Genomic DNA, 13,717 nt, shown 5'->3' with positions numbered 1-13,717 from the left:
CCTAATCTGCAATGGTACTGCAGCTGCCAGTTTATCATATGCAGCAACATACTTCTTCTGTGCTGGAGTTCACAAATAGGATAGCAGATTTCATCTCCATGGAAAATGTTATTGTATCTCAGAGAATGGCAGGAATAATTCTCCTCATCTGTTCTTACCAGTTTCTCCTGAAGTTACAAGGACTGCATGGAGCTCCTAGTCTTCCCTTAACAGTGGAATTTGCTGCAAACCTCATTCTAACTTTGAAGACACTATTACAAACAAATGACAAAGATTTCTGGTTTGTGTCAAGTTGTGTGGTTTTGCTGCAGATATTTGCTGTTAGGTAAACTGAAGTAGGTAGAAAGGTATTTACCCAATTTGCTTGTGTCAAACTTGTTTAATATTGTGAAAAAATTGCTTTGACTCAAACAAATGTTTTATTCACGTTGCAACATTTTTTGTTTGTTGCTTGGTTTTGGTTTTAGTTTGGTTTGGATATTTTTTTCTTTTTAGGAAAAAAACCCAAACAACTGTTATTTTTTTTATTCAAGTTAAACTCTTTTCAATCACTGTACTGGTACAGACATGTAAATCAAAACAATACATAATCTCTTCTGATTTGCTCTTGGTTTTCCAAAGCTCCTTTTTGCTCTAAAAGATGAATGAAATCTTTACTATGATTCCTAGACTTCCGATTCTCTGGTTTTCTGTGACAATGCAAGACTGCTTTAGCATCGAGAAGGGAAAACAAATAGTTCCTAGTATTTAAGTGCTTCCAAATGGCTCCTCAGCTCCACCCAGGAAAATAATGGGAAAGTTTGAGCTTGAAAAACAAATTGTACAGTCAGTTCAGAGGGGTCAACTCCCCTGCACACATCATCCAAATAAAGATGTGTTCCTCTTGGTCCCAAACCTTCCTGAGAGGCACCTTGTTGTTATACGCAGCTGGTGACAGAGATTACAAAATACAGTGAGCACGAAGTCAGCCTAACACGAAAGGGCTAAAAGACTATGTCCTGGTACAAGATGATTTTTTTGAGTAGGTAAAACATGCATAAATGCCTGGTGCTGTTGCATTTATGTATAGAAGAAGCAGAACAGCAAAGTGAATAAAGGTTACCATCAAAGGTTTACAGGTAAGGGATATGAGCTGATGTGTAGCATGTGCAATTATGGTAGGAAACCAGAGCAAACAACCTCAGATAGTTCAACATTAAAGCACACTGCAGATTTTAATAAAGTTATTCTGAGGACTACCTGTCCCCCTGTCTTTTAATTCAGGTCTTAGGCCCTTGAAGGTAGTAATGGCTTCAATGTCTGCTTCTTTTGGCACTGGTACACCATGAGATGATGCCAGGCAGCAGACCAGACGTGCAGCATCTGCTCTAGTAGAGCAAGCTCACACCACAAGGAACAGCATGTCCTTGTAGACCCACAGAATGAGACTTTAATTTACAATTACCATGTGTTTCATTCTACTTTTTTAAAATGGATTCTTCAAACAAATACCTCCTTCAAAGAAGCACTGTTAAACAATGAAATCATTCTGTCTTTAGGTCAAAAGGTTTTTCACTCAGAAAATGCAACTGCCACAAGTTTTAAACAGAGAAAAAGGAAAACAGGTTGCCTGTTAGCAGTGAACTAGAAATAGAGCTCTTCATTGCTCCCATTATGGGAGGGGCACAATGGTGCTAAGAGTGCATGCTTCTAGATGGCTCATTTCTACTTGTTTTCTCAAAGGTGATGTCCTCAGAGGAGTGCTGGTGTTCAAATTAACTACTTCTCCTCTGGATAAGCCCCTATTTTTATGGCCTACATAATGTATATTATGGAACGGATGCAGCAAAGGGGCATTTCAGCCATTATTCCTTAACCAGTATTCAGCAAGCTGTTCCATTTGCAGCTGGCAGCCATTCATACATGGGCAAGGGGATAGGGGAAAAACTGCTGAGGCTTTATGCTATTATTGCAGCCAGCCTTTCTGCTTCCAGTTAATTTAAAATTAAACCAAAGCTGGTATGTCTTGGAGGGGGAGGAGGAGAGGGGTAGTGACAGGTCAGTCCATCCTTTTCTCTTATGTCTCTGAAATGGTCCTTCTACAGCCAACTGTACCTGTCCTGGACATATGTCCCCTGCAGTTTCCTTCAGAGTGCATCCTCATTGCTGTCAAATGCTGGATTGCTTTGGCCTCCCATATTTCCCTCTACTGATATTGTTACAGAATCTGAGAAGAAGGTTTCATTCAGAGGTGGCCATGCCATGTCCTGCTCTAACACTCGCTGCAGTCTCTTGTAGTGGCTCTTTGAGTGGTACCCAAAGGTCCTTTTCAGCAGCAACCATAAGGATCTGTTCTCAATGACCGCTTCCTGTAAAAGCAAGAGGAAAAGGAAGATTCTGGGGGATGTGGACAGAAGTTTCTGTCTTCATGGACAAGTGACACACTTTGCATGTACTGGAGGCCCAGGTCTCCCATCCTGTCCTCCTCATTTCCTTTAAATATCCTTCCACTGACCACTTCTCATCAGAGCTCCATCAGAGCTCTCCATTAGAAAACTGGAACCATCTCCTCCTGACAGTGTTTAGGATTTGAGTAGAAAACACTGAAGACTGCCCATATTTCCCTAGCCTAGGACAGGTCCTGATACATCCCACTCACCAGAGAAAAAAGGAAAAAGGGAAGGGAAGGGAAGGGAAGGGAAGGGAAGGGAAGGGAAGGGAAGGGAAGGGAAGGAAGGGAAGGGAAGGAAGGGAAGGGAAGGGAAGGGAAGGGAAGGAAAGGGAAGGAAGGGAAGGGAAGGGAAGGGAAGGGAAGGGAAGGGAAGGGAAGGGAAGGGAAGGGAAGGGAAGGGAAGGGAAGGGAAGGGAAGGGAAGGGAAGGGAAGGGAAGGGAAGGGAAGGGAAGGGATGGTTGAGCTTTGAATTCCCATATATCTGATCATTCAGATGTGGAGCTTTGAGGAAAGAGAGCAAGGCTGAAGTAGCAGCAATGGCTCCCACTTTACTAAATATCCCCAAGCTGGGCTGAAGGGGAGAGCGAAAGAGTGAGACCTGACCCTTTCTTCTCTCCAGTTACTCCTGACAGGTATTTTCAGTGAAGCATGCTCACCTCAACAAGGATGGACACAGCAAGTGTGACTGCAAGCATTATCACCATAGAGATACGCCATGAGGTAGGGGTGCAAACAAGCTGGAAAAAAAGGCAAAAGAAGATGTTCAACAGCATATGTGCATACTAGACACTGGAAGAAGCTTGTGTCATAGAATCACATAATGACATTTAAGTTGGAAAAGACCCTGAATAAACCTAACATAGCCAACTCCAACACTAAACCACATCCCTAAGTGCCACGTCTACATGGCTTTTAAATACCTCCAGGAATGGTGACTCAACCACTTTCCTGGCAGCCTGTTTCAGTGCTTGATAACCCTTCAGTTAATAACCTTATCCTAATATCCAGTCTGAACCTCCCCTGGCACAATCTGAGGCTGTTCCCTCTTACTCTACCCCTTGTTACTTGAGAAAAGAGACTGACATCCCCTCACTACAACCTCCTTTCAGGTGGTTGCAGAGTGATGAGCTCTCCACTCAGCCTTCTTTTCTCCAGATTAAACTACTCCAGCTCCCTCAGCTGCTACTCCTAAGACTTGGGCTCTTGACCCTTCACAAACTTTATGTCATCAAAAGCTAGAATCCCACACTGGTCATACACTGCTGATCAGCCAACACTGCTACTTGTCTTGAGGAATTACTGGTATTGGCACAGATGCTTTTAAATTTATGATTCAATAGGGAGAACCATACTGCAGAACTGCAATAGGAAATCTAAATACTTCCTTTCTTTCTAACATAGAAAGTGAAGTCTTGAATATTTCAGCTCCAAACCCAGCTCAAGATTCCGACAGCTGGCTTTCTGTTTGTAGTTTAGCTTATTTTGGACATGCACCTCAGATCCAAAATTCGGAGCAGCAGGTTCTCTAGGGCTAGGACATTGCCGAATTTATTGTCACTCCCTTCTTTTCCCTTTTCAGCACATCCAGATAGCCCAGGAGTTTTGCCGTTCTTCTCAAAGGCATTTTAGCTGCAATGCCCACGATGTCCTGTGTCCCCACAGTCCCCAACAGGTCTATGGCTTGCTTTAAAGTGCCATCTCGTGGCAGACTCTTTAACTGGGCCTGCCTGCTGAGCCGCATTCAGAATCCAGGTCCATTCCCCTCGTCTGTGTTTCTTTTTTCATGTTTCATTATTTCTGTTTCTAAATCCACTCACTAACTGTCACACAAACATACAGAGATGGAAGCAGCATTGCATTCAGTACTTGTTATTCAAAGCCACCACACTTAATTGTCCCGATTACAAATGTACTGAAAAAACACTCATGTGCTGCTTTTCTTGTTTTGTTCCTGTGACTCCTACTACAAGTCTGTGTGACTGTGGAGGTGTTTAACATCTCCCAGCCTCAACATACTAATTGCCAGCTCCACTACAACCCTGCCCTGGAAAGTACATTTGTGTACAGAGTAGCACAGCCTCAGCACAGCCTAGAAAAGTGCATTGTGCTTTATTTTAAATGTGCAGGTCCTGGCCCCTTCTCCTGGCTTCACAACTATCAAGCCACCAACATACCAAGCATGCTAAGCTTAGTCATGTCACCTTTTGCTGCATGGACAGTGAGCTGAAACAATGAAAAAGTACATGTGTAGTTGTCCAGTTGTCAGTATGCACAGATCTTAGTTTGGAGCTATTGCATGTCCAGAAGGTTCTTCAATCCAGTCATCCAAAACACATCTCTTTAAACTTGATTTGTCTTTAGATGTGCCATCGATCTCCGCAAAAGTTTGCACCTCTTGTTAAAAACAATCTTAGTGCAATTACAATGGGACTGGCAGTAAGAAGAAAAACCCACCAATACTCACATCCATCTTAGAGTAGAGATAATCAATATCAGCAAACACCAAGAAGAGGCAAACGCCCAGCTGCACTATGAGCACCAGTATGAACACATCTAAAGGAACAAGAACAAGCAAATAAAAGCACAAGTCTATGAGCAATCTCAGCTGCTTGCCTTTACCTGTGTCAGTCAAAAAAAAAAAAAAAGTAATCTGTAAGATAGGAAGAAACTTTCAGCAAAAGAAAAATGAAGATAGTAAAACCCCAGTTTTACTCAGTCAAGCAGATATATTTGAAGCTGGGACAAGCCTTGTAGTTACAGATTTAAAATGCCAGACAAGTCCTCTGAACTTTTGATCTGACTTCTGAGGTCTGAGAAGCCTTAGAGCCTTCCAGCGAGTCTCACTCTGAGCTCCATCTCCTGTCATTCAGGAAGATGTCCAGGATGTAGTCTTGCTCTTGTTGATATGATTAGTAACTCTGTCCTCATTTTCAGTGATATCAAGACCTTGCTCTCAATCAGGATCTAAATAGCTTAAATAATGAAGAATCTGTTGTCCTCCCCATCCATAAGCAGATGTCCCAATCATGAATAAATTCATTTCCTCTTCAGCTGGTATGCACCAAACTTGACATTGTCAGCCACTCATTCTGGTTTTGCCTGGTATTCGGAAACCCACTCTCTGCTATTTAGGAAAAAATGTTCCCTCCTCACTATTAACATATCAACACACCTAAACCATGAAGCCGGCAGAATTTATTTAACTCTTTGGTCACAAAGAACAGCTCTCCTGTGTCTCATTGCAACTTCCAGAACTGCCACAATCACATTTACTCATCTTCCCTTCACATGACAGTCCTTCAGAGGGAGAATAGACCTATTAGACTTCCCTACAACTCCTTCAAGTTATTGTCTCCTTTGATGTTTCCTCTTTAAAGAAGTTAGTGGTCACAGAGTCAGAAAATGCCAACAGTCTCTGATTCTGGAATAGTAAACAGGGCCTTTGTGAATGCTCACATTTCATCATGTGTTTTTTTCTGAGATGGGTCCTGAGTATGCCTGAATATGAGTTCTCTCAATCAAAATGCCAATTGATACTCGTCAATCAACATGCTTTGGGTAGACAGTCATAGTACTCTTCCAGAGTTATTGCAAAGACTAAAGGAAAGTGAAGCCACCTAACTCCGGCTCTTGTTGAGATGTCTTGTTCAGGCTACGTTAAGTAATGTGATGCTTCTGCCAGCCACCACCATCTTTCTGCTACTCCTTTGAAGTTTTTTTCAAACTCTATTTGTCTGTATCAGAAATCCAAGTGCCAGGGACAAGTTTTCAGCAGTACAGAAGCACAAAGTGCAGGCACACCTCAGAGAGCTGATGGTAACAGGAGGCCACTGGTACTAAAACTTCTGAAAATGGGTCTTCTAGTGGTTTAGAAATCTGATACTGGCTTTGTGCTTTTTGACTGGCATTGATTTGGTCAAGTTTTAATTTTTCCCTAGTGAATTGACTTCCTGACCTAACTTACTCACAGATCCCTCCCTCCACACACTTACAGTTTGTGTAGATGGCTTGCCTGAAAGGCTTTCCCTTGGAAAACACTAGCGCTACGATGAGGCAGTTGATGGTACTTAGCAGCCACACTGTAGTGTTTTCATAGCTCTTGAAACCATTGTCCTCTTGCCCATAGTCTCCATCTCTCATGTTATGGAGCCCCGAGATGAAAATAGAGGAAGAATTCTCAGTGTGGTTGTTCACTGAGAGGCAGGCACTGAAAAAGAGTGTCACACAGGTCAGCTAATGACCACTGTCCTGATCATTTCCCCCAGTTTCCACTGCCACTATCAGGAACCCTCCCTCACAGCCATAATTTGTTCCTGCTAGTCACAAGGATGTAGCCTTACTGGCCATGTCCTCAGTCATACCCACTGAGTTGAACTTGCTGAACTTGGCAGAGCCTGAGCTCAAACCTACTTAGATACCCTGGTCCTCCCCTGCAATCAAACACTCCAGGTTGTGCTGAACAGAAGCATTCTCACCCACATGCACTGTGCTGCACCAGCAGAATTGCTGGAGAGCTTAGAAACCTGCAAGAAAACATTGGTCCAATGTGTTTGCACGCTGTGAAGCTTGCTCAGGGTCTGCAGCTGCTGCTCAGGCCTGTAGCTAAGCTCATCAATAGTATCATGAAGACCTGTACCACTAGGCCTGCCTGCAGCACCCAGAGTCATGAGAAATGTACCTAACCTGTATATATTTGTCTTGGAATACCAAGGCTGCTCCTGGACCATGCACAAACCCAAAAATCTGCATGCTGAGGCTGAAGAGGATGTTAAGTACAACAGAGAGCAGCCAATGGGGGAGAGATGAGTTGGCTAGGAGGCCTGTAGGGAACCAGCTTTGGATAGGCACCTGTGAAACTCACTGAAACCATGCACAGACATGTTTACTAGTGTGGGACACTGGTGTGCCCAAATACAAGCATGCTGCTGTATATTACTGACTGTTATCAATGCGCCAGCAATTTTACAGTCTGTTATTTATTTTTATAATACATACAAATACATATCAAGACAAAATCAGAGCTATTTCTATTAAAATCATATTGGTCGCAGAAAAGGTTAAGTAATGGCAATCCTGGACTGTGATGAGGCCATTTCTGGAAAATAAAATGTTGGATTTCTGTTTTGGTTGGCTACAGGCCCAAGGGTATAAGGATATAAGGATACTCTCAAGCTCTCCCATTCTCTTTCAGTCACTTGTCAACTGTGGCTTGAGATATCTGTTGCCCAAGTTCTGTGCATCCTCCTCAACTAAGCGCCTAGTGCCCAGTCATTTGAGCTTGTAGAGGACTGCATTAGATGACCCAGCAGGTTTTGCTCTGTTCTTAGGTCTACAAAGCTATCTGACCTTAGAGTAGAAGTATAGAAAGCCTTGGTGCTGTGTTCCAAATGGGCTACTTACAGCAAGGTAACTTTTAACACCTGGTATTGTGGCTGACCCTTTTAGGTTTGAATCAGTCAGGGCCTTTTCCAGTTGTATGTGTTCCAGCAGGGATGGAAGACAGCTACTAGTCTCATTATATGCTTTTCATGCCCCTTTCCTTTCCTGCTTCTAAACCTCTCCCTGCATTTACTCTATCTCATGGCTGGAAGGGTTCAAGGAGAGACTGGATGGGACTTTTAGCAATATGGTCTAGTGGGAGGTGTCTCTGCCCATGCAGAAGGGTTGGAACTAAATGATCTTGAAGTCCCTTCCAACCCAAACCATTCTATGATTCTCTTTCCATTCCAGCACTGGTTTCCTCTCTTTTGCTATACGTTCCTGCTCTTTAGTGTCTGACTTCTGTAATTTCTTCTCCATTTTTAACTCTCTGTACTCTCATGCCTCTTGCCTACACAGCTTCAAACAGGAGCTGTTTGAAAAAAGTGTTGATCTCTACAGTTTTTCATTTGGGCATATAGCCTTAGGTATCTTCTTAATATGTCTTCCCAAATCAAAAAGAGAAAGCCTGAGCAGGCTTTCAATTGCATTAGGTTTGTTTTTACCTTTACTTCTAGAGATAACATCCCAGTTATCAACAACCTATGTGTTCAGCAAATGCACCACTAAGAATTACCCATTTACTTCAGAGCTTTTTTCAAGCAAGTCACCTTCTCTACTAATCTAAACATCATATGCTCTATGCAGTCTCTTTCTTTTTCCTTTCTGTAAAAGGAATTATGCATTATCAAAGAGATGAAATATATTTGAGACCGTTGCCTCATTAATATATAGGATGACTAAGGGGCTTACTTGTCACACCAACTACAGTGGTAATAGCCAGATCTTGGAACAAAAATTGGTAATTTCCAAAGGAGTTTAGTTGCTGAAAAGAGAAACACAAAGAAAAAAACAAAGCAAAAACAAATCAGACATTTGCCATGGGCTTGTTTGTATCACCTCCAGAAAGCTGTATTATTTTCATGGAGCTAACGCTCTGCTGTTTGTTCTGAAATGCTACTCAACAGATAAGGGAACCACACAATCCTCCACTGCCCTGCCAATAGAACTGTCATCATTCAGCCTGCAGTGGATACTCCCATTCTGTGCATTTTCCAAACTAATGATGCTTCAAGTTCACTCAATAAAATAAGAAGACCATTTGAAGAGACATGATTTCTCAATGTTTGGTGACTTCTGGATGCAAAGCCTTCATCTCTGTTTGGGAAGAAGTCATGCAAAAGTGGTTTAAGGCACTCCAGAGGATTTTGCTTACTATGAAGTTAATCCATGCTTTAAATGCTGAATAAATCTGAACAGCATATGCTTCCGACAAAATCTCTCTGTTCACAGACATATGCCCTCAGCCAAAATAACATCCCATATCTCAGTCTTTTTTGCTCAGATTGGATCTTGAGCCCACTGTCTGAAGTTAACAGGAAGATTCTAGTTTTCAGCCTCAGGTACAGGAGGACCATATGAACACATCACAAAAGTTTGCAGCTCGAATAGAAGTAAAACTCCAATACCTAGTTTTATTGTGGCTTTTATGCCATGGTCCTCCTGCAACAAAACAGTATCTCATCCAGTTCTAGCCAACATGTTCCCCAGACATACCCAGTACAGTAGGAGAACACCAAGGTACTGAATGGTGCTGTAGAGTGCCATGTATTTAAACATACAGAAGGAAGTGACAAGGGCAGCACGGCCTTCCCTGTGTGAAGACATGAATAAAGGACAGCAATTAAGTGATGGGTCTGCTCCTGTTGCCTCTCAAAACACTGTTTAGAAAACAAGTGTGGGTCATGAATAGAGAAGTTTCTGCTAGTACCTTGCTGGGGGGGGGAGGTGAAAGAAATAAAATCTGGCCTAAATGAAAGTACTTGCAAAAGTACTTGCAGAAATCTTGCTGCGAGCAAAAGGGCTTGATTCCAGTCATCTGTGTTCCCAAGACTACAGTTTTCCCCACCAAGTTTTCCTGCTGACATTGATAGCATAGGTAACAACTCCATATGAGGAAAAGCATATAAAGCCAAACAGATGTTCAGTAAGTTAAAACTAATAAGTCCTCCCCTCCTAAAATGAGCATACAGTAGTGAGGGTAACAAACCCTCCCTAGTTATTCATCTGTAGTAGTAAGCAAAATCAGGACCCTGGCACAACAGATGCTCATATTTTGCCTACATAGGGTACCAGAGGCAGAGCCTAACAACAGTGTACAGATTGAGTTGGGGATATCTGATTCACTTTTATGGAGCATTGTTCATTTAGCTATTTGTTTTGCACTTAAAATACTGCTAATGACATAAAGCTCAGCTGTAGCTACCCTTCACCTATAGTATTGAGGCAATTAATATAACTTACAGGAATTTCAGATGGGAATTAGGCAAATGGCAATATTAGATCGACGACATTTCTTTTTCTCTAGATACGTACATTCTGGCCTGTTGGGAACACCAACACTAATAGTTGAGAGGAATGGGAACTATCTCTTTGTGTAATAGGAAACAAAACCCCATGTTTACCTGATTAGCTCTGGCACACATGCTATGCTGGAAGTTCTGGATGTGAAAGGTGAAGCCACAGATGCCTCCTGCTCCGACAGTGATATCCCTGCGTGCGCCACTTTCAAAGCCTGAAAGTCACATTCTTCTTGAGCATTCACAAACCAGGAAGCTGCAGCAACTGACATGTCACCCAAGAGGTGGCTCCTTATTACAGGATATGTCCTGAGAACAGTAGTCCCTCTTAACTCCCTGGGTGTGCTCTACACAAAAGGTTCCTTCAGTGGGATGTGGTTGAGGCATTGGGTCCAGAACAAGAACAGGGAGGACAGCATGGGAAAGTCCATTTTCTACAGACCCCAAAGCTGCACACTACCACTTGCAGAAGACAGGTTTGGGTCTGCCTCCTTTGTCAGCACTTATTTGCAATCACACCTTACGTAGACAGTCTAGGTTCTCTGCTTGCTTCTCCCAGGAGAATCCTTGGGATTTTGTGTTTCAGTCCTTCCTGAACAAAGGCCCTTCCTTTTGGAAAAAAGAAAAAACAACTTCCTTGCAGTTCTAAAGTGTGCATTTACAAAAACCTTGCAGGGCTACAGTTGTTCACTATGGACACTCCTCCTTGTCCCAGTTTTCTCCATCTACAGACAACTGAACATGTTGACAGAAACACCACTGGAGGATTTGGAGAATCCTGTGGTGGTTTTTGTAAAGGAAATGCATCAGTCCTTGAGGCCACAAACTGAAACAATTTCTGCCAAGGACAGCTCTTGCCTAGCAAGAACCACACTATGGGATCAGGCCTGAATTGATTCTGGTGCCAGTACAGCAGCTCCATGTATAAGCAGAGCACTCTCATCTCCAGCCTGTGCTCAGTCTAGGATATTCTATTGGCACTGCATTAATTTCTCATTTTTTAAGTAAATGTATTGCAAAGAATTTTCACTTACCCCACAGTCATTGGCTCCATCTCCACACATGCCCACAAAGTAACTAAAAAACAAAGTGACCTACAGTTCAGTTCTGAGGAAAGTGAGACCTATAAACAGGAGAGAATGAGAACCTCCTCCATGTGATTCATTGACACAAGTCATGTGAATTTTTTATTAAAAAGCCCTTCTGGAAAGCTGAAAGACTGAAATATAAACTCAGGACCCTGGACTGTGGCATGGTGTTGGTGTCCACCTGAGATATGCCTAGAGTAAAGAGCATCTGCTGTGACAAACTGCAGAATAACATTAACATTGAATTTTATTGCTCACTACAACAGACTTCAGCCTCCTTTCCTCACTGGGTTTAAGGTCAATAATAACAGTGATGGGGAGATATTCCTAAAAATCTTAGGTAGACAAGTGACACTCCTTTTCAGGCCCACAAAGAGAAGAATGAAGGATGATGTGAACAAACAAAACCAGAATCACGGGGTTGTCAGGTCTTTGAATGAGCCGCCAAACCAACATAACTTCAATGTCTCTTCTTTAATAGGCTTTTGGAATTTAACTGGCAAGCAGTATGTCTGTGGAAGTTTCAGGTTTTTGCACTTCCAGGAAAATGCTCTGTTAGACAAAAGCTACCTCTTTACTATGCTCACTTTCAAGCCTGGGAATTTCTTCCTGACTCTTAGCACTCATTTACGAACTTACTCCAGCTTTTGAAACTCTTTCTTACAAGGCTGGATTTCTGAACCAGGAGACATTCTAGCAAAAAACTGTTCCCATTCAGCAGGAGCTGTAAGGAGAAAAAAGAAAGTGACTTTATAGCACTGTAGGAAGAGTCCATGGTGATTTCAGTGATAATGTGGAATTCAAATCACCAAAAATTACATTTCAAAACAACTAATTCTAGACTCCAAACAGGAAAGATAATGATCAAAGGTAAAGGTTACTTAATTACTATTTAAAAAACAAAAACAATGACAATAAGACATGAGTACTAGTGTGTCATTTGAGTTACCCCAATGAACACAGATTTACCAGGCACAGATTTGAGACTATCCTATCTATAAAACAGAAATGTCAAACTGAATTGCATGATGTGTAGTATCATGCTTTCTCTGTTCTCCAAATATGACAGAATCAGTGCTGTATCAAATGTTTTAGTCATGCCCTCACACTAGAAACACTGTGAGGCAGGTTTACCCCTCTCATTGCCAGAAAAATGCTTCCTATACATTAGAATTGGAGATTCATCGAGCCCTTAAGTATTTCAGGGTTAGAATTGTTCCCAAAAGATGTCATGGTAGAGATCTCTTCAGCTAATTATAACAGGACAATCCAAATCTACTGAATGGCAAACCTACCTCAGTGAAATAATCCAGGTCTTACCTTTGGAAGGAAGTGCCTGAAATGCTGTGCTACAATTTGATAAGATTTTCCACTCATGGCAAAATGATACTGGCTTGATCCCAATGCCAGACTGATTCTTCCTCCAGTCTGACTGTCATGCTCCTATAAAAGAAAGCAGAATAAGTGCTGCTCCCAAGCCCTCAAAATCCACTATATACACAAGCACTACTACAGACAAAATTACATACCATGGGGATGGGTCTTTTGAAAACTCTGGAAGACCTGAGTCCCCCAGTCCTTGCCTTTGCCTGGATTTGTAAAGGAATTTAGGTATAATATGACATTCAATACAACAGTCAATATGCAGCTTAGGCTGAGCTTTGGTAGCAAGTGGCCCATTAACAGTCCACTGTAGAACTTGCCTACTAACTTCAAACCTGGTCTTTTAGGAGAAAGTAACAGTCTGTCTCATTTCTTTATGGTCATGCCTGATGAAATCCAATTTCTTAGCACAGATAGTCTATGTTTCACAAGTTGTATGCAATTTCTCAACATTTAATCTACATTTAATTTTGCAGGTATGGGAAGTGCTTACCCTCTGCCTGCTTGAACAGGGCTGGTTCATTCAGTGCAGTTCCACAGATTATAAGCCCACACCTTACACTCTCAAATTTACCTTGCAGGGAAAGGAAGTTATGCTTTAAACTAGCATCAGTTAAAGCATGAGAGCTGGACATAAACTTGTCCTGGGTTTCTTGCAAAGCTGTTTAAAACCTAGCTAAGCAGTTAGCAAAAATGTGTTCCCAACATAATATGCCACAAAAGAAGCTCTAGAGGAGTGTATTTTTATAAAGATCCCTTCTTTTTAAATACTGTTGTAGCACATAACATTCTGACATGCAGATGATAGTGAATGACTTGTATCTGTAATACTAGCATAAACCCCACTGCATTATATAAAGCATTACGGTTTATTTTGTTTTCCTGCTGCACAACACCTGCTCCTTATATGCTCACCAGGCTTCCATATTCTTCTGTTTGTTTTCCTCAAGTGGTTCCAGGTTATAGATGCTGATGA

General features: G+C 42.0%; 1 protein-coding gene across 1 annotated transcript in view; it reads right to left on the bottom strand.

Annotated features, from left to right (window-relative positions):
• Nucleotides 1–567: 567 nt before the first annotated feature.
• ATP13A4 (ATPase 13A4) overlaps nucleotides 568–13,717 on the bottom strand; it is a 43,888-nt gene continuing 30,738 nt past the window's right edge. The window contains 16 exon segments of the mRNA XM_008493313.2: nucleotides 568–2,348; nucleotides 3,089–3,169; nucleotides 4,897–4,985; nucleotides 6,425–6,639; nucleotides 7,116–7,159; nucleotides 7,161–7,220; nucleotides 7,222–7,292; nucleotides 8,664–8,736; nucleotides 9,468–9,564; nucleotides 10,376–10,485; nucleotides 11,305–11,347; nucleotides 11,998–12,062; nucleotides 12,065–12,082; nucleotides 12,679–12,801; nucleotides 13,657–13,681; nucleotides 13,683–13,716. Coding sequence (XP_008491535.2) covers nucleotides 2,127–2,348; nucleotides 3,089–3,169; nucleotides 4,897–4,985; nucleotides 6,425–6,639; nucleotides 7,116–7,159; nucleotides 7,161–7,220; nucleotides 7,222–7,292; nucleotides 8,664–8,736; nucleotides 9,468–9,564; nucleotides 10,376–10,485; nucleotides 11,305–11,347; nucleotides 11,998–12,062; nucleotides 12,065–12,082; nucleotides 12,679–12,801; nucleotides 13,657–13,681; nucleotides 13,683–13,716 — 1,370 coding nt within the window. The 3' untranslated portion in view covers nucleotides 568–2,126.

Source organism: Calypte anna, chromosome 9 (assembly GCF_003957555.1).
Source record: "Calypte anna isolate BGI_N300 chromosome 9, bCalAnn1_v1.p, whole genome shotgun sequence".
Classification (NCBI taxonomy): Eukaryota; Metazoa; Chordata; class Aves; order Apodiformes; family Trochilidae; genus Calypte; species Calypte anna.
This window is presented reverse-complemented; position numbering and strand designations above follow the sequence as displayed.